Source organism: Lycium barbarum, chromosome 4 (genome assembly GCF_019175385.1).
Source record: "Lycium barbarum isolate Lr01 chromosome 4, ASM1917538v2, whole genome shotgun sequence".
Taxonomy (NCBI): domain Eukaryota; kingdom Viridiplantae; phylum Streptophyta; class Magnoliopsida; order Solanales; family Solanaceae; genus Lycium; species Lycium barbarum.
The window spans coordinates 123,055,092-123,082,100 of record NC_083340.1 but is presented as its reverse complement, the minus strand read 5'-3'; the positions used below and the strand labels follow the sequence as shown (position 1 = coordinate 123,082,100).

At 34.2% G+C, this 27,009-nt stretch overlaps 3 protein-coding genes across 4 annotated transcripts; 1 reads left to right on the top strand and 2 right to left on the bottom strand.

Moving 5' to 3' along the window:
* Window positions 1–3,660: 3,660 nt before the first annotated feature.
* Window positions 3,661–10,851, top strand: LOC132636345 (calcium-dependent protein kinase 2-like). The gene is made up of 8 exons (XM_060353167.1): window positions 3,661–4,952; window positions 6,480–6,623; window positions 6,721–6,873; window positions 8,562–8,677; window positions 9,667–9,834; window positions 9,921–10,048; window positions 10,381–10,480; window positions 10,557–10,851. Exons 1-8 carry the CDS (start codon window positions 4,259–4,261, stop codon window positions 10,629–10,631), a joined length of 1,578 nt encoding a protein of 525 aa, XP_060209150.1. The 5' UTR covers window positions 3,661–4,258; the 3' UTR covers window positions 10,632–10,851.
* Window positions 10,852–14,512: 3,661 nt separating this feature from the next.
* LOC132636343 (protein translation factor SUI1 homolog) lies at window positions 14,513–17,349 on the bottom strand. Of its 2 annotated transcripts, XM_060353166.1 has the most exons (3): window positions 17,103–17,349; window positions 15,790–15,848; window positions 14,513–15,207 (listed from the first exon to the last, which is right to left on the bottom strand). In XM_060353166.1, exon 3 carries the CDS (start codon window positions 15,138–15,140, stop codon window positions 14,799–14,801), a length of 342 nt encoding a protein of 113 aa, XP_060209149.1. In that variant the 5' UTR covers window positions 15,141–15,207; window positions 15,790–15,848; window positions 17,103–17,349; the 3' UTR covers window positions 14,513–14,798. The 2 variants fall into 2 exon arrangements, with proteins under 2 accessions (XP_060209149.1, XP_060209148.1); XM_060353165.1 differs by lacking the exon at window positions 15,790–15,848 and having other exon boundaries at window positions 17,103–17,346.
* Window positions 17,350–18,716: 1,367 nt separating this feature from the next.
* Window positions 18,717–26,134, bottom strand: LOC132636342 (AUGMIN subunit 4). The gene is made up of 13 exons (XM_060353164.1): window positions 25,925–26,134; window positions 24,428–24,475; window positions 24,201–24,326; window positions 23,435–23,785; window positions 23,088–23,187; window positions 22,578–22,623; window positions 21,864–21,957; window positions 21,654–21,725; window positions 21,406–21,464; window positions 20,241–20,309; window positions 20,111–20,162; window positions 19,091–19,168; window positions 18,717–18,996 (listed from the first exon to the last, which is right to left on the bottom strand). Exons 1-13 carry the CDS (start codon window positions 26,051–26,053, stop codon window positions 18,919–18,921), a joined length of 1,302 nt encoding a protein of 433 aa, XP_060209147.1. The 5' UTR covers window positions 26,054–26,134; the 3' UTR covers window positions 18,717–18,918.
* Window positions 26,135–27,009: the final 875 nt, after the last annotated feature.

Here is a 27,009-nt window from a genome sequence, read left to right as displayed (position 1 = left end):
CAGAGTTTTGAAGGCAAAATTCTGTCTTAAGGCGGAGTTTCGCAGGAAAAACTCTGCCTTGCGAATCCAGGTTCTACTTGACGAATTTTTTTAAAACTTTTGACTGAATGGGGGTTTAAACCCGGAACCCAAGAGTTTTAAGCGAAGGGCCAAAAATTAAAGACCAACAATTTGAAGGGCAAAAATTAAAGACCAGTGCATTTGAAGGGCACTCCGCAGAAGAAAAAAAATGCAGATAGTTTACGTTTTGTCGTAAATCACCTTAGGCCCATAATATGGTGTAATAATCAACTATATAGAAGATTAATTTCTCTGTGTTGGACAACTAACAGACATGCTTATCTTATAAGGAATTAGAATGTTCTAGTCATAAACTGATAATTTATTCACGTTTTCTGGCATGTGTTTAGCTGTGGAATAAAGTTGGTAGTTCAACTGTTTTTTCTGCGGCAAATTACTGAAAATGAAGCTTTTGGCCCTACAAACAGAAGCTACTGTCTATTAAGGCCTTGATTGGTTCATCGATAGAACTTGAACAAATGGTAGTATGACCTATACTATCAAGGCAGTGACGGACTCAAATTGGGAGCTTATGGTTTCTTGATTCTAATCTGATTAAGTTATTGTATTCTAAATTAATAACTTATACATATTTAATAATTTTTTAAGATAAATATATAATTTGAACTAATTACAGCTTGTTTGGATGGTTGTTACCTATTGTATTGTATTTTATTGTATCATATTGTATTGTTAATTTAAATACAGTATTTGTTTTGATTGTTTCTTTTATTTTATTGTATCATATTGTTGAATCTAACGTCATGTAACAACGAAAAGTCTCGTTTCATAGAATGAGCGATTTGGTGTGATCGCATCGTTACCTTAATGAGCGATTTGGTGTGATCGCATCGTTACCTTATAATCTTTTTTTTTCCTCTCATTTTGTATGTACTTATTTCTAGTAATCATATTTATCCTTTACGTATCTTTTTATAGTAATTCTACTCCGTACCCTACTTTTCTTGTAGGTTAATTCTTCAAATTGCTGATGCATGTTTGACATTATGTGACAACAGGAAATGATACAATCTATCCAAATTTTATATTCATCAAAATAATAAAGCACAATACGATACAACACAATACAATATAATACGATATATTATCACCGAACAAAATGTAAATCTATTGGGTTCGACCGAATTTGTACGCGAAACTCACGCCTAAACTGTTTAAATAAAGAGGAAAAGGACAGGCAAAGTTAGCATAGCATTTTCTGTTGCATGTCTCAAAAGTCTTAAAGAGAACATGTATTATACGAGTTGACGCCGCATATCGGCATATGGCGTGACCATATTATATAGGTTAATTAGCACCTTAACTGCTCGTATTTCGGTGCGGCGTATACTTTATATAGATTAGCACTCTTTTCGCTTCATTTTTACATGACACTTTTAATACTTTATTATATTATCACTATATACTGTAAATTGGAACGGAGGCAGTAACAAAATTGGCTCTATGTGTGACCTTATGCCATACAGGTACTATTAAAAAGTTACTAGTATTATTTTTTCACCGGAAAATGTTTAATGACTATTCTCACAGATATTTTAAGTGAATTAGTGACTAAAAAAACATAGTGTTTTCACTAAAGAAAATTAGGAAGTTACTTAGCGTTCTAATGGAACCTTGTTTTCCATTATGATAGCACTTTTCGTTTTCCGAAATTCAAACCGCACGAACTTTGATCAATATTTTATTATGTATTTTTTTACCAAATTGATATGAGAAAAGTTGCAAATTATTGTACTTTTCATGTAGTTTTAAAATATATAAATTTTAATCTAAAATATTAAGTTAATCTAATCCAATTTAGCTTCAAAATTTAGTCAAATTAACTCTCGAAAAGCGTAAAGTGTCACATAAATTCAAACGAAGGGAGTATTTTATAGCATAAATTTCTCACTGATTTAGTAGTGTGGTATAACGAAGGCAATTGTTAAACTGCACAACGTGTTCTTATCTGTTAAGTGTGTAACTGGAGCACTGGGATCTCCCCACACTCTATTCCAATTGGTTCTCTTTTTTGTGGTGTGTTCGGACACCCATAATACGAGTATATCCTAACCTCTGCCTTTTCTATTTGATTGGTAGATTCCTAGCCTTTTCCCTAAACAAGATCACCCTAACAATTTACCTCGCTTTGCACCGTTGACTTGTGAGTCTTTGAAGTTACTATTCTATCCTTACGAAAAGATAGATTGGTAAAATGCATGAACATAGGCGGAGTGTACATAGGTCGAGTTGGTTCGGATTTTTCAAAATTCAAATCAAATTAATTGTATTTAAATCTACAAATAAAAAACCAAAACAACAAAAGTTGAATTTTTCAACCTTGGATTTTTCGATTTTCTCAGGTTTTTCGATAAAATATTCATACAAAATATATAACTTGTGCTTCAAATATTTCTTATATTCTAGTAAGATACAACTATCTAAGGTGTTTCTTAAGAAAATAACTCAAAATTTTGAGATGAGTGATAATGACATTATACTAGAATATTCAACAAAAAAGATAATGAAATTGAATAACACAAATATGCTAATTGATAGTTAAGTCATAATGAAAATGATCAAAATTATTTTTTACATATATATAATAGGTATTGAATATCCTTGTGACTCCACCACTGATAAAATGTATAGGTCTTCATAAATCAAATACCACTTCTTAATTCCTTTAGATTACTTACTCTATTATCAAGCTCTGTTGTTTATAGATATTGCTCTGAGAGAATATTGTAAAGTTTAGTAAGTGTACAGGTGTTTAAGAAAGGATTAAACATGAGATGAATTATATGCTAACATATTATAGAAGTGTACAAGTGTTTAAGAAACGATTAAACATGAGTTGAATTATATGCTAACATATTATGGAAGTGTACAAGTGTTTAAGAAAGGATTAAACATGATTAATGAATACATTGACCTAGTGCATAATGAGGCCCACATTGACAGCTCCAGCCATACCTACCGCAAGACTTGTCACTCTATAAAAGAACACCTCCACTAATTAAGCTAATTATTTAGACTTATTATGGATCGTTTGGTTGCTGGTTAAAGTTATGCAGATACTAGTATGCAGAGATTAAATATATAGGATTTATTTATACAATATTTAATTATTCATGTATTACTTATATTATTATCTTCTATCACGCCTAAGATAATATATAGTTTCCCTCATGACCATGTGAGATCCTTAATTGCTAACCAACTCCCGTATTTGATATATTGAATTTTATACATAGCAAAAAATACTACTAAACATGATACAAGTTATAGAACCCGTTTGGATTGTCTTATAAGTTGGCTTATAAGCTGTTTTTAGCTTTTTTGAGTGTTTGGTTGGCCAGCTTAAAGTCATTTTATGCTTAAAATAAGCTCAAAAAAATAATTGGACCCATTTGACTTAGTTTATCTAAAGCAGCTTATAAGCTGAAAATAACTTATAAGCCAAAAAAAATAAGTTGGACTACCCTAATTTATTTTTTTCAGCTTATAAGCTGAAAAGCTTATAAGCAAACAGCTTTAAGCTGTAAGCCAATCCAAACGGGCTCATAATCAGCAACCAAATGACTAGGATTTTATTATTATTGGCTCTAACAACCCACCAAAAGAAGGTTATCCTTTCCAAAAGAATCTCTTCTTTTCTCCTCTTTTTTAGTACCTTTGTCAGTGTTTAAAGAGTTCAATGATTCAACACATGTTTATATGCTGACCAAGGTTTCAGTATTCTTACTTTCCCTATAAGATTCATTCCAACTCATTACAATTCTAGAGATCTTAAGACCTGCCATATTGAACAACTCCTTAAAAGTCTTTCTTTTTATTTTGGATAAGTAATCCCTAGAAGTCTTTCTTGAAGAAAAATCCAATCTATTTGTCATTACTTTCATTGTGTCTTTAGTTGTATCTTCAACTTAGATTCTAATCTTCCTTAATCTCCATCTGGGGTTGTTTTCTTGATTCTTGATTCCCATTTTCTTAGATTCCTATGTTCAATTTAAGTCTTTCTTGATTCTTGATTCCTGTTTTCTTGATTCCTATGTTCAATTTAAGTACTTTCTTGAACAAAAATCCAAACTGTCTTGATTCTTGATTCCTATGTTATTTAAGTCTTTCTTGAAGAAAAAAGATCCAAACTTTCCTGATTCTTGATTCTTATTTTGGTGGATCTTTGTAAGGATAAATGGGTATCTGTTTGAGCAAAACTAAACCATCAGAGTCCAAGTCCAATGGGCAACATAGATCAGGTGGTAGTAGGGGTGGTGGGACCCACCAAACACAAATTCAGTATACAAAATCTCCACGTCCAGAAGCTCAATTACCTATAAGGGGACCCCACCAAGCAAGTCCTAAACCAGTATTCAAACAAGAATCTATTTTGGGTAAGCCATTTGAGGATGTTAAAGCACACTATACACTAGGTAAAGAATTGGGTAGAGGTCAATTTGGTGTTACATTTCTTTGTACTGAAATATCAACTGGTCATCACTATGCTTGTAAGTCAATATCAAAGAAAAAACTTGTTACAAAAGCTGATAAAGCTGATATGAGAAGAGAGGTTCAGATTATGCAACACTTAAGTGGACAACCAAATATTGTTGAATTTAAAGGTACTTATGAGGATAAAGGTTCTGTTTATCTTGTGATGGAACTGTGTGGTGGTGGAGAGTTATTTGATAGGATTATTGCTAAAGGGCATTATAGTGAAAGAGCTGCTGCATCAATGTGTAGAGCTATTGTTAATGTTGTTCATGTTTGCCATTTTATGGGTGTTATGCACCGTGACCTTAAGCCTGAGAACTTTCTGTTGACTGATAAGAGTGAAAATGCTGCTTTGAAGGCAACTGATTTTGGACTCTCCAAGTTCATTGAAGAAGGTAAATTCTGTTGTATGCTCTCATTTTTATTTAAATACAGTCGAACTTCTGTATAACATGTCGTTTGTTCCGGTAATCTTTTGGCTGCTATTGTGAAATGCTGTTATAGAGAACATATCATATACCATAACATGAAAATCAGTTCCAAAAAATTTTGGCCGTTGTCTGTATGACAACTTTTGGATGGAGTTTCTTTGATGCATGTCTCCAATCTACATATGAAAGTTGGCTGAATATACAGTCCCTTAAACTCTCAGTAAATTTCATTTCGAAACCTGAATTACGGCCTGTCCCGATTGAACAACCTGAACCCATGATAAAGTATTTCTATTAGACACTTCTGAATCAAATCTTAAAAAAGTTTTTTCGTGTGTTCTCAAGCCGTCAAGCGCCCATTACATAGATAAGTTAACTACTTAAAATATGCCAGCTCCTTTAATTATATGCATTAGCCTCAATAAGTCGTAAGACTTAAGCCTATTCTAGTTGAGGTTGATGTGTATAATTAATAGAAGTGAGATATTTTATGTGGTTAACCTATTTACGTAATGGATGCATGCGAACACAGGCAAAAAAATTTTCAAAATTTGAGCCAAAAGTATCGAATAGGAACATTTAAAATGTGTTTAGATGGTCAATTGAAATAGGTTGTAATTCGGGTGTCTAAATAAACTTTAGTACCAAGTTTAAGGTGATGTCAATGTATTCAGCCTAAAATATTATATTTAGGCATAATACATAAATAGGCCCTTAAACTTGGCTTCAGCTGGCATGTATGCCCTTCAACTTTGGGTGTGCACAAGTAGGCACCTCAACTTGTATAAAGTTGAAGAAGTAAACACAAATGCTGTCGTGGCACTGACGTGGCCCTCCAATATTTATGTGCCACGTCAGTGCCATGTCATCGTCTGTGTTTACTTGTTCAACTTTATACAAGTTAAGGTGCCTACTTGTGCACACCCAAAGATGGAGGGCATACTTGCCAGCTGAGGCCAAGTTTAAGGACCTATTTATGTATTATGCCTTATATTTGTGTAGGCTAAGATCCTGATTGTGAAGTTTCGAAGTACAGGACTTTATCTGTTTAGACTCTGGGCATGTTCACATCATTAACATGCTAGCTAATTTAATCTGTCTGTGCCGAGAAGGCCTCACTTTTTACTGGAAAGATTTTGCAACAGTAACACGATCAGTTCAGGCTAAAATAAAATAGGTTTCATGATACATGAATTTTCATATTTTCATTTCCTTTAAAACTTGGGTTCCTCGAAATAGTCATTGATGTCTCAAGTCTGTTCAAATTGGTATGTCAAGTTACTTATATTTATGCGGCCTGGTTAGACTCTTTTCTTCCTTGCTTAGGAAGTTCAAATACTGTTAATTCTGATTGAACTTCTATGAACCCAATCTTTTCCCTTATACGAAATTGGCTATTCTATATTATGATAGCTCATTATCTAAATTGAGAAAATCCCCTCTACTATTACTTTGTTTGGGTTGTAATAAAAAAAATGACATTCCGTGCAGGTAAGGTGTACAAGGATATTGTTGGGAGTGCTTACTATGTTGCCCCTGAAGTCTTACGGAAGAGTTATGGCAAGGAAATAGATGTTTGGAGTGCAGGTATTATGTTGTATATACTACTCAGCGGTGTGCCTCCCTTTTGGGCAGGTAAAATCAAGTGCTCCCTTCTCTATAATTATCAGTTTACAGTGTGGTTTTATCTAGGATTTGTTGTGTTTATTGGTGTATGTGTTCTGTAATGCAGAAACGGAGAGGGGTATATTTGATGCCATATTAAAAGAAGACATTGACTTTGAAAGTGAACCTTGGCCCTCTATAACAAGTAGTGCCAAGGACCTTGTCCGGAAGATGCTCAATAAAGACCCAAAGAAACGCATTTCTGCTGCTCAAGTTCTTGGTATGCACCCTTCTAAAAATACCTCATTGACTTTAATAGGGGTAATGTTTTCACATTGAGTAGTAAGGTTAGACACTATTTGTTTCTAATGAATCGTCAAAGGATGCGAAGTTTGGTTTTGAAATACGGTGATGTTGCATAGATCTAATTAAATTTGTCTTTACATTTTACTGATGGTATTGCTTCATAGTTAATTCTTTCTTAAAATAGGTTTGGCTTGTGAATAGTTTTATCAAAAGCGATCGCTTCACCACTTAAAACGATGGAGCGATAAAAAGCAAGGGGTTATCTGCTTATTCTGAAGCAATGAGCTTCTTAAAAGTGTGCATTTGAAACTATATGACTCAAATTTATCATGCGAGAAGCGCTTAACTCAATTTTTTCATATGAAGAAAATAGTGGAGGAAAACAACATTACCAGTTTCCAAAAAAAATAAAATAGTGGAGGAAAATTGGGCATTTAACAACACATATGCTTATGATCATCTTTGCCATCATTGTGTGCTTCTTTTTCAGGGTTTACACCTTTTCTTCTACTACTTTTGCTTCTTTTGATTCACTTCTTTCTTCTTCTTTTTCTTTTTTCAACAATTTACTTCTTTGTTCTTTAAATATTGTCTTCTTCTAGCATGCGAGCTCTCTTGCTAGTTTTGATTCCAGACCACTCGTTTGCATCTCCTTTCTACTTCTTAGTTTAATTACAGAAGCAATAAAACATGAAATTGAATGCTGTAAATTTATTTATTTTTATGGCTGATTAATTAAATCACTCCAACTAGATCGGAGTTGAGGCGTAGTTGTTGTTATGGTTGATTAATTAAAATCGAAAATTAAATGCCAGATAAGTTATCTTTCTGGCCTTGTCAAGATATAAGGAGTGGAAGTTAAACTTAATTGGGAAAAGAAAAAGGTTTTGAATGACTCCAACACTCAGAATATCTGGAATCCATTTGGAAGGGTTACAAAATGCTTGAATGTTAAGAGTTAAAGCTCATGTTCTTTTGTGCAAAATGACATTTTTGGGTTCAAAGCGATATATTTCAAATTACTTGATTACACATGGAGCCAAGGAGATTTTAACTGCAATAGGAGAAAGCTAATTCAGTTTTGTGGGAAAATAATTTAGTAAATAAAAGTGTGCTCTCTTTAACAGCTTAAGCTTTTAGATGAGATGGTTACACAATTTAACAAGTTTGATGGCATTAATTGCCTGTAGAGCCAATTACTTGTTGATAAGAAATGTAAACCTTAGTAGTCATCTCAGGCTAAAAGAAAATGAGCAGATGCCATATCTATCAGATATGAAACCTAAAAAATAGGAACACCAAACATGAGAATGCCTGGATAAACATGAAATAAACAAAATTTGCTTGTCAGTTCTTTGAGGTAACTTTTGCCGCTCAAAGTAGTCATAATTAGTTGCCTTTCCATTATCTTTAGTTTAGTTTTAGGTAAAAATTGATGTGGTTTACCTACTTTCAAATGTTATTTCGTCATTGGACACTAGGCCTGTTCCCCGTTGTTTTAAGCCTTGGATTCAATCATTATTTATGTTATTCCGGTTAATCATTCAAACTAAGATTAACTTAGACCATCGTATATGAATGTCATACTTTTTTGAGAACATCAAATACACATGCTTTGTTTGTTTGCATGTCTAACGGAGCTTTTCATTTGCCTTGTGATAGAGCATCCTTGGCTCAAGGTAGGTGGAGTAGCACCAGATAAACCATTAGATAACGCTGTCCTCTCAAGAATGAAGCAATTCAGAGCTATGAACAAACTCAAGAGACTTGCTTTAAAGGTAATCTCCGAGTTAGTCAACTCTTATTTCTTTATACCCATTTTATTTTACTCTAGTTTGATGCTAGGAGAAAAAAGGGTGTAACCATAATTTCAAATTCACCTCTTAGTCTGTTTTATTTGCCTAAATAAGAAATAAGATGAGGAAAACCACTTACCTTTTGGCCCAATTATTTAGATGACTAAACGGCAAAAGCTTACAACTTCCCGTTCTTCTTACATCAAAAAAAGAAAGTAAATTAATATCCTTCAGTTTATCCTTATTACTTCCTCTGTCCCAATTTATGTGATACTCTTTCATTTTTTGTTAGTCCGGAAAAGAATGACATCTTTTAATTTTTAGTAATAATTTAACTTTAAAAATACTATTTTACCTTTAATGAGATGATTTCTAACTACAAATATCTATAGCTTCTTTTTAGACCACATGTTTTAAAAGTTTTTCCTTATTTCATAAACTTCGTGTTCAGCCAAACACCTTCACATAAATTGGGGCGGAGGGTGTGTCATTTACTCTTCCTACCCTTTCCTTCAAGCAGACAATTTTTAGAAGAACATGATTACAATACGAGTGTAAGCGACCATATTTGTTGTGAATCATATTCTTTGAATGAAGTTTGCGAATTTAGTGTTGGCGTTCTTCCAGTTATAAATCTCTGATCATATTTCAGAAATGATGGACTTCAATACTCTTTTAGTGTTGTCTTTTCACAATAATTAATCCACTGCATGATTAGTTAATTCTCCGTGAGTTCATTTTTCTATGAAATTAATTATATGTCGATACAGTGGAAAAAAGTTCCCGGGTACAAATTATACAAGAGTAGAAATCTAATTCAAGAATATGATTCTTTACAAAAAGCATCCAAAAATCAGTACCGAATGGCAGGCATGTCACACGTCTACTTGTTCTTGTGAATTCATTTCTAGAAGTATCCTCCTTTACCCAAAACATAGCTCATTGTTAATTGAAATGGTTTTGGGTTTCAGGTCATTGCTGAGAATCTCTCAGCAGACGAAATCCAAGGGCTCAAAGCAATGTTCCATAATATTGACACTGATAATAGCGGCACGATTACGTATGAAGAATTGAAGAGCGGATTGGCTCGACTTGGATCAAAGCTCACAGAGGCTGAAGTTAAGCAATTGATGGAAGCTGTAAGACAGAATTGATTGAAAGATATTAACCGTTTCTTCCCTTCACTTTGTTGTCAATCAAACAACTAATGCCTTGTCCTCTTCAGGCTGATGTGGATGGAAATGGCTCTATCGACTATATTGAGTTCATCACTGCCACCATGCATAAACACAGACTAGAAAGAGACGAAAATCTACACAAAGCATTTCAGTATTTTGATAAAGATGGCAGTGGGTAAGCCCATTGTGCAAATGTAGTAGTGGATGATCAATAGAGGTGTTTGGCCAAAGCTTCTAGGGAAAAATAAGTGTTTTTGAGTAGTAACAGAAGCTAAAAAAAAAATCCCAAAAGCACTATTAGAACATTGGTCAAGCACAAAGTATTGCTCTGGCAATAAGTGTTTTTCAAATTAATTAACAAAAAATTGCTACTTGCCAAAATACTTTTTCAAAAAGAACTTCTAACAAAAACACTTCTCAAAATAAGCAGATACTCGAAGCTTTGCTAAACAGGCTTACAAACTGTGGAATTGTTAAATAAGTTGAGTTTTCTTTTGTATAATGCAGGTTCATTACAAGAGATGAACTCGAAACAGCTATGGAAGAGCATGGAATAGGCGATCCATCCAGTATAAGGGAAATAATATCTGAAGTAGACGCTGATAATGTGAGTTTGGTTACTCTTAATCATTCCAAAACAGTCAAACCTATCTTAACGCGTGCTAATTCTGTGACATTTACAGGACGGAAGAATCAACTATGAGGAATTTTGTACAATGATGAGAAGTGGTGCTAAACAGCCAGGCAAGCACTTCTAATAACACGAGTCTCCTAGTCGTTGGAGGCAAAATTGAGAGTGATTCGTCAAAAGCTGCACCTTAACTAGTTGGAGTTTTATAGTTCCCCGGTGGAAACATGTAAATTGGTTATTCCTGTTTTTAAAATCTGTCTTCTCTATGGTTCTTTTTCTCATTTTTGTATAAATTGTTGTTGACTAGACTACTCAGTAGTTACCAAGTAATCTATATTTGTCCTAAAGAGGCTGAGTGTTACATTTTTGCAAAGCATTTCAAATTGAAGTGACTAAGAAAGAAGCTAAAATGGACATGAACACCGATCTCTTGTTATTCTTTTTCTTTCTTTTGTAAAAAAAATAAACAAACAATTCTTGTAATTGTAAGCTCAGAAAATTTATAAGAGGAAATCTAGTAATATTAAGGAGAGCCATCACGAGGGTAAAAACTTAACTGCACTTGGTATGAACACCGGATGCATGTGTATGTAGATAGATTTCTTTTCACAGTCAATATGGTCAACACATATTCTTACTTTATTAAAGGCAAAATATATAAACAGAATCTCAAATTTGGCCTCAGCTGGCAAGTATGCCCTTCAATTTTGGGTGTGCACAAGTAGGCACCTTAAAAGGTCTCCACTTTGTCAGTTAAACACTCCAACTTACAAAATGATCATCTAGACACCTCTAGTTATGTGTCACGTCAGTGTCACGCCAGCATTTGTGTTTACGTGTTCAACTTTATACAAGTTGAGGTCCCTACTTGTGCACATCCAAAATTGGAGGGCATACTTGTTAGCTAAGGCCAAGTTTGAGGGCCTATTTATGTATTATGCCTTCATTAAATCATTTAATTATAATAAGTTGATATAATTTGGTGTGAATATGGTAAGTTGTTGCCTAGTTAAAAAATGACCTACTTCACTAACAACTCTCCATTTTTCAAGTCCAAATAATTAAGGTCAAGTATTTTAGGGCTTTCTTCAACCAATTTAGAGTCCGGAGCCTAAAAGGCACAAAAATACACGATATAAACCAAAAGGGGGCTGCCTTCCACTATATATCAAAAGGGGTATAACGTGGAGGGGCCAACATTATACCCCAAATTTTTTTTCCAATTGTCAGACCACAACCAAAAAAAAAAAAAACATTAATAGTATAACGTGGACTGATCCACGTTATACAAATAATTTTGTATAACGTGGATCAGTCTACGTTTTACAACATATAATCCACGTTTTACATTATATATGTTGTAAAATGTGGACTGATCCACCTTATACAAAATTATTTGTATAACGTGGATCAGTCCACGTTATACCAATATATATGTATATTGTAAATTATCACAATATGTAACATGTTGCACAAATCATATGCAACAATGAAGGATCTACATACACACGAAGGCTCCAAATTTATACTTTCAATGTTAAAGAACAATCACTTATTCTCTGCACACCCCTAGAGAACCCCAGTTCCAACCTTCAATGATACTTCACAAATGCAGTATTCAAGACGATGACTCGTAATATAGGAACATTTATCTGCATATGGCATTTAAAGATATTTCTGTCATGAGGCTCATGGTCCCCCGAATAGCTAACACCTACATGTTTAAGAATCTGTAAAACTACACCTGGCATACGATCCAAATTGTTGGCAGTGATAATTTACAATATATATATATATATATGTTGTATAATGTGGATTGATCCACGTTATACAAATAATTTTTTATAACGTGGATCAGTCCATGTTTTACAAATATATTGTAAAACGTGGACTGACCCACGTTATACAAAATCAGTCCACGTTATACAAAATTATTTGTATAACGTGGATCAGTCCACGTTATACTATTAATTATTATTATTTTTATTTTTATTTTTGGTTTTGGTCTAACAATTGGAAAAAAAATTTGGGGTATAACGTTGGCCCCTCCACGTTATACCCCTTTTGGTGTATATCATGTATTTTTGTGCCCTTTAAGCCCCGGACTCCTAATTTGACCGCTACATTTGAAGATATGACCAATCAATTCATTTACCTTTATTTTAAGTCTCATATCAGGTGCAATTATTTTTAATTCCTTTTTGGAAATCAATTGATGATAGTCGTTAAGAATGAAGAATAAGAAACAAGAGATAAGTCGATATATACTCATATTTCATCCAGTTGAAAGGAGTGACATTTCTAATTGTAAAGGACATTTGAGATCTAATATGGAAGGAAGAACAGTTTTAACTAGAAAATTAATAATAAGGACAATTGTGATCCAATAAATAGGAGGAGGATAAATTTAAATTATTTTGTACTGCGTTAGAGGTATTTTCTATGCTTTCCGGAGGATAATTTGACAGAGAGTTGTTTTCTCCGTCGATCGTGGAGTCTGGAGCCTAAAGGGCCAAAAAAAAAGGAAGTTTCTAGAGTTAAAAGAATTTAGTTGCTTGAGCGGACATTAAGAGACTTCTAAAAGTTGAAGAAATTAAGGATACTTGAGTGTATCTATGGATAGATCGTCATAATATTATTCCAATTGGGGCGAGGCAGCAGCTTGCTCAAGAGACCTTTCATAATGAGCTTCAAATTGTCTCTTAATGTCCGCTCATGCAATAATTAGGGGTGGACTGAATTTCAGTGCAACAGATGAATTTCAGTGTAAGATGTTGTATAACGTGGATCAGTTCACGTTTTACAACATATATATTGTAAAACGTGGATCAGGCCACGCTATACTATTAATTTTTTATTTTATTTTTTGATTTTGGTCTGACAATTGGAAATTTTTTTTGGGATATAACGTTGGCCCCTCCACGTTATACGCCTTTTGGTATATAATGGAAGGCAGCCCCCCTTTTAGTTTATATCGTGTATTTTTGTGCTCTTTAGGCTCCGGACTCAACCAATTTATCACCTTCTCAGGTCTCCCATGTCTACTGAATAAGTAAGGTTTATTAATTACGACTTCATCGTATTAGTTCCTGGCAAACCGTAAGTGCTGGCAAAGTATTCATCTGTGTTTGGTATGATGGAAGTTATTTTTCATGAGGAAGTTATTTAATAGTGCGTTGTCACAAAAAATGTTTCCGAGAAAAATGTTTTCTATCTAGAAGGGGGGAAATAATTTCCCTCCTTATGCTATGTTAATTTTTAAATATTCCATATTATTTGCTCCGACTAACACAGACATTATTATTAATCTTTCACGCTAAAATTCTTCAAACTCTTTGATTTGTTAATATTATTAATAATTTGTAATATATATTTTTCAAATAAGATTTTTCATTTACCAACCATACATCGAAGATATTTCAAGGGAATTAAGTCGTTTCGTTGAAAAACATTATCAAGTAATTACTTTCTTCGTACCAAAAACATTCCCATATTAAGCACAAACAATATTCCACCTAAATATGCCCAAGATTATCATCTAAAAACAAAGGGCAGATAAGATTCATAAAGAAACCCATGACAATAAGATCATGCGCATTACAAGTACCTGAAAAAGAAAAACGAAGAAGCACGAACGCAAGAAAGTAGTTCCTACGAAAACATTTTTCCATTTGTGAAATAGTAAGTGAAACCAAAATTTCAAGGTAAAAGTTCTATGAAAACAAATTCCTGGAAAATATTCTTACAAAAAAACTTTAGCATACCAAATACGGATAAATTTTATAAATGGTCACATAACTAAGACTTTTTTAGCAAAAGTCATATAACTATATATGTTTTTCTAACAGAAATTCACAAAACTTTCACCCTACTAACACAAAAATCACAATAGCCATTTATCGGAAAACCCAACCTTCCAATGAATGATACTCCCTTTAGCCAAAGTCATATGATTATTTATGAAATTTACCCAACCAAACACGCTTTTGTATTAAGCACAAAGCAATATTCCAGCTAAAGAAAGCCCAACTTTATTATTGAAAAACAAAGAGCAGCTAAAATTCACAAAGGAACCCATGACATGATGACAAGATCATGAGCAATACAAGAAAAAATAAAGAAAAAGGAAACAGGTCAATCCTCACACAATTCACACACACCACCCGGTGAATCCCACAAGTAGGTTCTGCGGAGGGCGGTGCGTACGCAGTCTTACCTCTACCTTGTGACAGTATAGACTGTTTTTGAATTCAGACGCAACACCTATAACAATAAATCCACACATATGCAATAACTAAAAACCATGAATCTTGATCTGATCCTTCTTCACAATCCCAGCATTCACTAGAAACTGAGAAACATTCTTCCTTTGATCTCCCTGGAGCTGTATCACCTTGCCAAGCTCCTTGTCCTGCACAACATTGCCATTGCAGCACAATTCTTTCTTGAGATTTTTAAGGATCTTTTCGTAACTCAAGTACTCTTTCCTTAAACCCGGAATTGTTGTCAAGCTTTTCTTTCTATTCCTTTGTTGTATGCGAATATGCACATACTCCTTGGCTCTGTGGGTGCTAAATTCCTCGGCTTCAGCAAATGGATCGAATCTTGTTGGGATCTCCACGTTTGAATCGACCATGTACGTTTCTAAATGAGAACTTCTATGAATATTTGAAACTGATGCTGGTAATTTCACTGCAAGAGAACTGAAAATATATCTGATTTAGAGCTGTTAAGATTAGCTGATTGTAATAGCCTGTTTGGCCAAGCTTCTAAAAACTGCTTATTTCAAAAGTACTTTTCAACTTTTGGCTAAAAGCTGTTTGCGTTTGGCCAATTAATTTAAAAAGTACTTTTGAGCAGTAATTAGTGTTTGACCAAGCTTTTAAAAAGTGTTTCTATGTGTATTTTTCTCAAAAGTACTTTTCAAAAAAGTGCTTTTGAACAAAAGCTATTTTTTTTAGCTTCTGAAAAACTGCTTCTGCTACTCCCCAAAAGTACTTATTTTCTCCCAAAAGCTTGGCCAAACACCTCACTTTTTTTAAAATAAGCACTTATTGAAAAAATAAATACTTTTGGGGAAAAAATAAGCTTGGCCAAACAGGCTATAAATAGCTTATAAGCTTTAAGAGAGTTGATTTATTTTAAGTGTTGATTTTATAAATAAGAAACTATTAATAAGCAGTTGATATATTTGGTAAAAAGATGTTATAAGCTATTCTTTGCTTAAAATGACTAAAATACACTTAAAACTTTTTGTAAAAAAGTATAAATATAAATGTATCGACCATGTATGTTTCTATATGAGAACTTCTGCGCACATATGAATTTGATGCTGGTAATTTCACTGCAAGAGAATTGAAAATATATATGATTTAAATTTTAACTAATCAGTCTATATATTTCTACAATAACATTGTAGATGGTTCAAGTATAAATCATAAATAAAATTTGAAGGAATGAAATAAGAGATTTTAACGAGCTTAAAGAACACAATATGTTGATCCTCCAAAATAACAATTTTTAACCTTAGACATAAGACAAGTAGTAAACCATAGTGGCAACGTTCAATTTCAGTAAATACATGAATAAAAACACCCAAACTTCCAAATGGATGCCCTGGTTAAAAAGAATTCTTGAAAACCCGAAAAGAAAAAAATTATAATTGAACTCCAAAAAGCCAAAAACTTGAGATTTTGTTGGACATTAAGGGGTCGTTCGGTTTGATTGATGAATAAGTTATACCAGAATTCTAATTAGGGGACTATTATACGAAAATTAAATAATAACATAATTATTTAATAAATGTATTTATGGTAACTGTCCAAGTGGGACGAATTACCTTCCAAATTGCGGCACCTATTTAATCTTTAAACGAAGTATAGAAAAGTTCACCACGTAACTCGCTAGTTATTTCGTTTTGCCCAATGTCATTCAAAGATAAAACACAAACATAAGTCATGCATATATAAGGTCTAAGGACCAAAACTACTATACTTAGCTATAACAAACGAATAAAATGAAAGAGGCCCAATGACGAATCTTGATTAGTATACTAATTTTCTCAAATTACTACCACATTAATTCATGAAAAGCACTATGCACTATCCACAGAAGATGAACAACAAATCATAATGTCCAAAAAAAAAAAATTAAAAGAAAATATGTAAAGCAAGACACGAATAGTACTTGTTGATGACATGATATTTTTATGTTCGGCCTCACAGGACTGATTGAGGTTGGTCTAGAGAACCTCAAGTTCAATGGCCTAAAAAGTCTTGTAGCTCAAATTCACTCAGTTACAACAACAACGACAATAACATATTCAGTGTAATCTCACGAGTGGGGTCTGGGGAGGGTAGGATTTACGCAAACTTTGCTCTACCTTTGTGGGGTAGAGAAATTGTTTTCAATAGACTCTCGGCTCAAAAGAAGTGTAGTCAAAGAAGAATTGAAAGAAAAATAACAGCAACAAAATAATAAGATAAACAGAGCAAATGAAGCAACAAGTGGTAGTAAAAATTTGAAGGATAAGATACTATGCGAATACTAACTAAGCACTCGATTAACGGGTGAATTGAAAAAGAAATGAAAGACTAACCTTGGGATGCTAATTAACGAAGCTTGATGAATGTAATTCGATATTTTGGACTAGAAAGGAACGAGGCTCCATTTTTATAGAAACGATTGGGTAGGAATTAGATTACACAATTAAGCAAAGGGATAAGATTACACAATTAAGCAAACACGTATATGTTCTAAACATTCTGAACTGACTTTGTCTACACGATGACTTTTCGATCTAAACAGATGCTTACTTTCTCCCCAAGCAAATCATTTTTTTTCTTTGAATATATCGTTTCATTTTATGTGATGATGGTTGAATGATCACGAAATTTAAGAAAGCAAAAAATACTTTTGAATTACATTAATTATATATGTAAATTTATGTGGTTCAGAATAAGTCATATAGAAATTTGTGTGGCTATAAATCATCTCTTATTAAAGATAAAATGAAAATATAAATTAAATTACTTTTATATATAAAATGATATTATTATTTATTGGGAAAAAGAAAAAGAGTGTCGCATAAAGGAAGTATGAGCAAACAGTGAAATATGCAACTTGAGGATGTTATGGTTGTCCACTTATCCTTCCATTCGAAGCTGCTGCCTTAAAATATTCCTATTTTAAAAAATATTTCAATTCATAAGGCCATATTCTATTTCAGACTTTCAGTGAAAGGGAAGCTTTGCCTCTCAAATTCTTTTTATATTAGACTCTGATAGATTAATAAAGATGACATATATTACTACTAGTGGCGATGTTCTGTGCTATCATCAAAACTCAATTTTTTATATTAGACTTTGACCGGCAAACTTAGATCAATAAAGATGATATCAATTACTAGATGTGCATTTTCAAAGTTGGGGTGTTTATGGAGTCAATTTAAATCAAGTTGAGGTATCTAGATGTGCATTCTCAAAATTGGGATGTTTACTTACCAATTGAGGTCAAGATAAAATGTCTATCTATGTATTATGTCATTTTTATTCCATTGAGCAAGAAAATTTCACGTAAAAACTTCTGCCTTATTTACTTTCTGCAATATACTTGTTACATGAGTTTGTGAAACAAGGTAAAGAACCTATTCTTGAGCTTAAATCAGTATCGTAGTAATCAAGAATTCAATAAGCCGAAAATCTAGCAAGACACTATTCATACCTCCTTAGCGTCTAAGTGGTGTACCAACTGAAAACAACTCATGGTTCTGCATGAGCATTTCAATTCTGGATTTATTGTGTAGTTACTTCATGGGATTTGGAGTGCAACCCAAATTTGCTTGGCGTTTGAGCAAGTAGAGATTCGGTTATACTCGTCAAGACGGAGATAAAAAATGAGAATCTTTATAGCGTTGGCATTCTTTTCTATCATCCTGTAATCAACGACTTTGAAGTGACTATGTTCCAGAGCTCGTAATGTTTAATAGTTAGGAAGTCATCCATCCTCGATTTCCACAAGCTATAATATTGACCATTGAGCAAAGGTTGTGGAACTTGATTTTCCTAGTGAAGTCATTTTCCTCATTTTTAAAGAACATGTTTTCCTAAGTAAATAAACAAACATTAAATTCGTATCAGATTAGTTCTTTTCTTTAGCAAAGTTCCTACTTTAGGGATGGAACTAAAAATCCATAGAACTATAGAGGGTAGTCTGCTCAAAAGATTGCAATAACAAAAACTTTTTCCTTCCTTGTTAGGTTCTTTACAGTGGCTGAGAAACTTGGCTTTTTAAAAGCCAAGCAAATGGAAAATATAGAACACAATATATATTCGAAATTCAAAAGTTAATAAATTCCTATAATACAAAAAACACTATGGATATTACATGAACCTTGCACTGAATATGAAGAAGCTTTAGGTGCTGGAGTGAGCAGGCAAAGGATTCAAGTCCATTTCAACTTGGTTAATGGTCCACTGCATGCTCTCCAATTTCTGCATGGATATGAGTCAAAGTTAGCATTTATCTACTTAAAAGAAAAGTAATGAACAATAATAATTAACGAAACTCGCAGGAACTTTTCTTTACCTTTACAATGTCGTGGTACTGCCTAGCAATTTCGTCAAAATGAGGATCAACCCCTTGATACTCACGAAGGCGGGAAGCCTAACATATTTCACAGTAAAGTAAGTATCAGTCTTGTGGTGTCAAGCACTAAACGGAGTTAAATTCTACTATCTTAATGAGTCAGTATATTTTAACTTCATGTGGCAGATGAACTCTTTTATATCCAACCTACAGCTCAGCATACAATGAACAGAGAAAAAAGAAAACCCCTGAAAGAAGTAAAAATACAGGAATCGATGTTTAGGAGTAAAAGCCATGCCTCCACAACATCAGATTGATGGATCAACTAGTTTCAAGCCTAATAATTTCATCCTTAATCAACACCCAACCAGCCAAATGGAGACCTATAGTAGTGATGGCATTTGCTCAAGTATTCAGCTATTTTTGTCAAAAGAAATAGTGAGGACAAACAAAAGACAAGCAAAAATATGCAGGAAAGAGCTCGTAATTCAGTGAAGTCAAATTTAGTTGTCTTCAATTTCCTAAGAGATCACTTTTTCATCAAGGTCCTTCACCGCCAATGACATAATTCACATGGAAAATGAAAGCTGCCCATGAACAATCTTAATTGAGGCCCTTTTGGGGAGACGAATAACATGATACCAGGCTATTGTCCAATTGCATATAACAGATAATTTTTTTTTATAACCGAGAAATCTCTGATGACAGTTGGCACATGGTGTGAAACTCAATGGATAATGGCCCACCCCTCTACCCTCCTCCACTTAAATACCAGGTATTTGTCTGGTAGGGTTTAAACTCGTGATATGGGCCTAAGCACTTTCCCTCTTACCACTATACCAAAGCCATGGGGGCTAAATAGTGTTATATAATTTTTGACTGATCAAGATTCCATAATTCTCCCAAATGAGGTGTGAGAGTCCAAGGAACAAGTGTACGCAAATCAAGGAAATGAGGTAAACTCCCAAATGATGCATCAAACTGAAAACAAATATATTAAAATAGCATAAGAAAGTGTACCGCTTTCTCGTAAGCAAGTGATGCTTCTTCTGTTGCTTCAATCAAATACTTCCTGGGATGATGGTAAACTGAGTACACGTTCTTCGACATCGAAAATGCAATAAGGATTTCTTAAGTCATGTTTCTTTACCTTATTTTGTGAAGAGCGGGAATAGTTTCCGGGGTATAAGTCTCAAGTAGGAGAATATGTTCCAGAACTCTGGTGAAGAATAGGATGTGTCAGGAGCTAAATTTAAATTGATGACCATAACATTAGCATTTCAAAGGCACAAGTACAAAAGCAACATATTATGTTATTTCTTTATAAAGGATGTAAAAACTAAAGAGTGCTATTAAACTTGATTACAAAGCTGTGATGCTAATTAATCTTCTGGGGTTTTCACATTAAAAAGAAACTGCTCTCATTAAACTTAACACATTACTAAGTGTATTTCTCAAGAGATTTCAACCTAATTTTGTGAAGTACAGGAATTGAATTCAAGGCATAAGTCTGAATTATATGTTCCAGAACTCTGGCGAACAACAGAAAGTCTCAGAAGCTATTAAACTTGATGACCATAATATTAGTATCTCAAAGGCGTAAGTCTCAAAGCAAGATATCCTGTTCTCTAGTAAGAGAATAACAGGATATAAGAACTATTGAAGTTAATGACGACCCTATTATGCTAATTGAATGTCAGGGATTTCACATGAAAAGAAAAATAAAATACTCTCATTCAAAGTAATACATTACTATATTGGAAACAGCCTCCCTCCCTTCCCAGGGTTAAGGTCTGCATTCACTCTACCCTCCCCAGAACCCACCTGGTGAGATTATACTGGGCATGTTGTTGTTGTTACATTACTATGTGAGATTTCTCAAGAAATTATCTCCTTTTGGACATAAAGGAGAAAACCAATAGAACACACTAGTTTGAACAGATCATGACATATAAAGAGTAACTATCACTGCCTTGGAGTCCCCTAGATGAAAAAATTCAAACCCTTACTTCCCAAATGGATAAAGAAATAAAAGAATAGCAAAACTGCAACCAGGAGTTCAACCACTGAAATGCAATTGACAAGGGGTTATCATACTAAGGCAGAGAAGCAATAGAAGAACTGAGCTTTGCACCCAATGGGCCAATCCCAACCCCATAACAATCTAAGAAAAGAAAGAGAACCCTTCTGAAAAATCAATAGCCATACCATGTTCACACAAATGAATAGAAGAAGTTATTCAACTCTCCAAGCCAAAAAGGGAACAAGACACCAGTTAGTACAACGAACCAGAACACGAATCAGGTATGTCATACCTTAATTTTGCCCTCATGGTCTCACATCTTTTGCACAACCATGTCTTTTGCAGTTCATCCTATTAATGGATCCATACGAATTATAATCAGAATAAACATATATTCTAAAGAGAAAAAGACCATCAGTAGTGTCCACAGAATATCCAAAATTAGTCGAAGTGTCAGGGACCATAGTCCATTTGACAAATCAGAGGAATGAGGATGCCTTAATTTAAACAAAAGAAACAACAGCAGAATGGTAAACTTACATATTTATGTTGATGGTCCAACTTTATATCTTTGACAAGCTTAATAAGAACACCAAGGATCTGCTCCAAAACCTTAGACAGGCAACATATAAAGTCAAATATTTTCTCGAGCAACATAAGCCTCTAACCAAATCTGTGGAAGTACCTTAGAAGGGAAAGGCTGACAAGAAGAAATAGGTAGACAAAAATGATGCAGAATGGCACTCTTACATTATAGTATTCTGCAAATTTTCTGTTAGACGAATATAAATCTTCACGCCATGCTTCTTCTTCTCTCTCAATCTCCTCAATGATCAACTTTACCCTGTTACATCCTGGATTAGAAGCTCCCCCGCCTAGATCTAAAAAGCTATCAAGAATATTATTATATGATTATACTCAATTTATCATTTATATTAAATGGCTCAATTTATCATTTATATTAAATGGTGGCCAGGCCAACTTGCACATGCACCGCCTATTCCACTAGCATTGATTGCGTGGACTCTTCACCTTGGATGCCGCACCCGTGTCGGATTCTCCAAAATTGTATCCGACACGCACCCGTTGACATTTTTGAAGAGCCCGAGCAACATAGGTACCTATTACCTCCTAGCGCATGTACAGGTTAACTCTATCCACCAAAACTTAAATTGATGGGAACAGTTCACCTAAATTCAAACATGGTTCCTGTGATTGTTACTCCAACTCTCAACCGCTAGATCACCTCCTAGGGGGGGAAGTTGTAATACATGATTATTGAATATAAATTTTGTTTTGCCAAATGATTTATTCTTAACGTGAATCCAATGTAGAGTATATTCCTTCATGGAACTAGGAGGAATAATATGTTGAAATTAACAAGCTAAAATAAAGATGCACAACCTGTTTTATAAATGATTGACATAAATTATACAACATAGAAAGATTAGTTCAGAGAGAGACCTTTCTGGAAGTCGGGCAGCTGAAATTTGACTGGCAGCAGATATATCTGTAGAATCAAGGTAGGTTTATGTTCTTACATACATCTTGATATGAGAACAACAACTTCTAAGAGTTTTCGGTTATTTAAGAAGTTCGAGAACTAGTCAACCAGCGTCTGAAGAATACACTGACATGAGTAAATCTAGAACTTTTTTTATAACCGAGAATCCCCGAGGGATGTTGGGGCACAGTTTTGTATCAATGGATAAAGAGTAAATTTAGAACTTATGCACCTCAGCAGTAGATCTTTCCTATTTGCACCACAATTTGATTAATAGAGCATTTTATACCCATCGACATAAAAATTTGCTTATAGAGGCTAAATAAAACAGACATAGATGCCCAGGTCCTATGTATCAATGCTGGTTTTGTATAAGAGCAAACAGCTAGAAGTTTTGGCAACCAACAACATATTGAAAGGAAAAGGAACAAGGGAAGATAAAGGAAGAGAAATTAACAACTTAAACTTACCAATGTCATCAATAGCAACTGCATCGGCTAACTTATCACATTTAGCATCTAACCGGCTACCAATCTCCCGTGAAAGCAACCTCTGATATTCTGCCACGTCCTATAGTAGCAGATATATAAGCATCTATGGACGTGTAGAACTAACATTTAAATAACCAGATGAATAGCATTCCACATTTGTAGATAATTCACTTATAACAAGCAATCAACACATGAATAAAAGCATACAACAAAGATAGCCATGAACATAACTGCAACACTCCGTTGAAGAATTAATCGGCAAAAAAAACAAAGATTTTCCCCACAAGACCATGAGGTTATCTACGTCAATCAAATAGGTGCTATACCACTGATGACATCTGATGTGATTGAGTTTGCCATAAATATGCAGGTGTAATTCCAAGGAAACGACTGGGAACACCACCAACATCTGGTTCTGTTGCATCAGTTGTACTGGTAGTAGAAGCACTGCTTGCTGCAGGAACAGCTCCAATTGCAGATGCATTGGTTTGATAAGTTGAGTTTGAGCTCGAGTTTAATGTAATGCTGGTGCTTGTGCTATCAAAAGAACTTCTAGACAGTGTACTCCACTTTTCGATTTCCTCCTCGTGAATATCACCGTCTTTGGAGATAAGAGGAAGCCTCAATCTCTGTGCTGCTTCCGCAACAGTCATCCTATGCTCAAGAGCCTCATAAACCTGAAGTCATTTCAGAGTCAAAATCACTCAGACAACTTAATTGTACAATGTATAGCACCTCAAATTTGTCTTTTATTCTCATCTATTGGTATTCAATTTGTTTATTGGTACCATTGAAATTTATCTTTCATTCTCATCTATTGGTCAATTTGTTTATTGGTGTGTACTCAATACGGGTGTGTGTGCATAAGCATTCACTACTCGTGTCTCGTTATGTGCAATTTTTTGGTAATTTTCGTGTATCTTAAGAGTCGGCATGAAATACCTATACCCAAGTCAGACCTGTAATGTTACGGAACTAAAGGAGAGGGATCCGTTCACACACAGTTGGTAGTTAAGCATGTAAAACTGCATCTATAGAATCAAATGAACTGACAAACATCAATCTAAGGCCAAATATGCAGAAAAGTGGAACCTGAGGAGGGTTTTTCAAGCCCAATTGAGAGTATACACCCTGAACATCTCGAATACCACCGAGATTGGCCACCGAAAGGGCCTGCTGGTAATCCTCTACCATCGCAGTTGCTTCGATGTATATTGCCTATAAGGTTTATCCAAGCAAAAGGTATATGCAACAATTAGACAAGAAATCCACGAAACAAATTAATTCAAAGAAAATGTCACCCAAAATAGAAGCCCTACTAAGGATTCCAAATAGCGGTGCCTCTCCTTTGACATCTCTTCTCTCGCCTGCATTGCCAAATAAAATCATCTCATAAAATTAGTGCGCGTTTGGCCATTGATAGTTTTCACTTTTTCCCGAAATTTTATTCTGGAAAACTGTTTGGACATAGAATTGATAAAAATTTCCGAATTCGAAAAACTCCAAAAAGCTATTTTCACAATTTTTACTCCAAATCACTCACAAAAATTCAAAACAACTCCATTTTGTATTCATGTCCAATCACAACTCTAATTTCCTACTTTAAAACAAATAGTACTACTACTTTTTTTTTTCAAATTTCACAATTTTTATGTCCAAACGCCCACTTAGAGTCCTCATTAAAGGGTGTGTTGATATGATCTAAAGATTTTCTTCCTTGAAATTTTTTTTCTCATGGAAAACTATTTTCTTCAAGAAATGGATGGAAAAGGACTTCTTATTTACCTTTACAAATATCTCAACTCTTACTAAAAGATAACTATAGTTTCCTCCACACTAAAGGTGTGTTCGGTACGGAGGAAAACATTTTCCAGTTTTCCCATATTTGGTTGGTCAAAATGTTTTGAAAAACATTTTCTCTAGATAAACAAGTTCCTTAAAAATGAGCAAAATGACTTCCCTTCCCTAATGGAAGTAGGGAAAACAAGTTCCATAAGTGAGAACCCAAGTTAATTGTCTCCTCCCCGCCCACCCAACGCCCCCAACCCCCACCCCTTGACTGTCCCACCCCCGCCAACCCCCGAACCCCACCTACATAATCTTTTGCTAGATTACATATAAATGCTCTTGGGATAATACTTTTTTGATTACGTACCAAACACTAGAAAATAAAGAAGAAACCCACTTGTTTTCTAAGAAAACATTTTCCATGAAAAGCATTTTCCTTCATACCAAACACAGCCTTAGTCAAGATTACCCATTTCAATCTAACACTAGAAGATGATCCAGAAAAAGATAACTATAGTTGCCTCCACACCAAATGCATTTAATTTTCCATTAAATATCAAATGTGTGTTTGTGTAAGCATTGTAGAGAGAGAGAGAGTACAGTTGGAAAATATTTTTCAATTTTTCCGTGTTCGGTTGATCAAAATTTTTGAAAAATATTTTCTCTAAGAAAACAAGATTAGAAAAATGACTTCCTAATAGAAGTTAGGAAAACAAGTCCCAAAAGTGGCATTCCAAATTAATTGTCTCTCCCCACCCTCGAACTCACATCACCCCACCCCGCACTACCCAACCCACCCACCACCCCATAGTATTTGTTTAGATAATATAGAAATAATTTTAGGATAATATCTTTTGCTTACGTAACAAATACAAAAATAACCACTTATTTTCCTGGAAAACATTTTTCAAATAAGTATTCTCAATGGAAAACATTCGTACCCTACATCTTGTTACATGCCCAAATGCATATAATTTTTTTGCATTAAGAATCAAAACGTAAGTATTAGAGAGAGAGAGAGATTGTACTCCTTGGAGATGGAAGTAAGCAGATTTGGAGATGAGAGATCCATCTGGTGCTAAGCAATGCCTCTCTAACTGATCTATCACCCCTGCCACGTCACCCGGTAGATTTTGCGAACCCAGCCCTCTTCCCATTCTGATGTATGCCAATGATTTCCTCACTTCTCCGGCAATTCAAATTCAAGTGGTATACTACTATTCACTTCCCTTTTCGCCTTCACTCTTTATCCTAGTGAAAAAATGGTCCCTTATGTTTTGAGTGTAGTTCAAAATAGTCCTTTGAATATGCGCTAATTAATTTTACTTCTTTACGTTAGACAATTTTGTAATTTTTATTTTGGTTTATTTCTAGAGTCTAGTACAATATTTTGAGGTATAATTTTATAGCATCTAGTGCAGTGTTTTATATTACATTGTTTAAGTTTTGGTACTTGATAGGGGTAAAGTCGTGCGTAGAGTCTACCCTCCCCAGACCCCATTTGTGGGATTACAATGAGTATATTGTTGTTGTTGTGAGATTTAGAAAGTGATTTTTTTTCCCTCCCTTTCGTCACTTTCTCCGGCAATTCAATTCAAATTCAACTACGATTCAGTTCTCTTTTGTCTCCACTCTTTATCCTAGTGAGAGTATAAACTCTTATGTTTGAGTCCAAAGTTCTAAATGGTCCTTCAAGTATACACTTAACAATTTCAGTTCAATTCTTAAAGTTTGTCAAAAATTAATATTTTTGAACTTTGTTAAATACTTATCAAACTCTATGTGATAAATTTATAGAGAACTATAGGGGGAAAAAATCAAGAGGTACAATTCTGTAATTTATGATACTTTGGTTTATTTGGAAAAAAATAATTATTTATTTTTTCTCGCTTACCTCACTTCTCCGGCAATTCAACTCGAATTCAAGTATTCACTTCCCTTTTGTCCTTCACTCTTTATCTATGGTCTAGTAGTGAGAAAATGAAACAGTGGTTCCTTATGTTTGAGTGTATGTTTAAAATAGTCTCTTAAGTATGCACCAAAATTTTGATCTTTTATGTTTGACGAAAGTTAATAGTTGTAATCTTTGTCAAATATTGACCTAACTCCATCT

Coding starts and splice junctions, on each gene's coding strand:
- LOC132636345 (XM_060353167.1), top strand. CDS start 4,259: ATGGGTATCTGTTTGAGCAAAACTAAACCATCAGAGTCCAAGTCCAAT. Junction 6,874..8,561: donor TTCTGCTGCTCAAGTTCTTG/GTATGCACCCTT, acceptor GCCTTGTGATAG/AGCATCCTTGGCTCAAGGTA. Junction 10,049..10,380: donor TTTGATAAAGATGGCAGTGG/GTAAGCCCATTG, acceptor TGTATAATGCAG/GTTCATTACAAGAGATGAAC.
- LOC132636343 (XM_060353166.1), bottom strand. CDS start 15,140: ATGGTCGATTCAAACGTGGAGATCCCAACAAGATTCGATCCATTTGCT.
- LOC132636342 (XM_060353164.1), bottom strand. CDS start 26,053: ATGGGAAGAGGGCTGGGTTCGCAAAATCTACCGGGTGACGTGGCAGGG. Junction 22,624..23,087: donor AGTTGCTATTGATGACATTG/GTAAGTTTAAGT, acceptor TTGATTCTACAG/ATATATCTGCTGCCAGTCAA. Junction 21,465..21,653: donor TGGACCATCAACATAAATAT/GTAAGTTTACCA, acceptor ATCCATTAATAG/GATGAACTGCAAAAGACATG.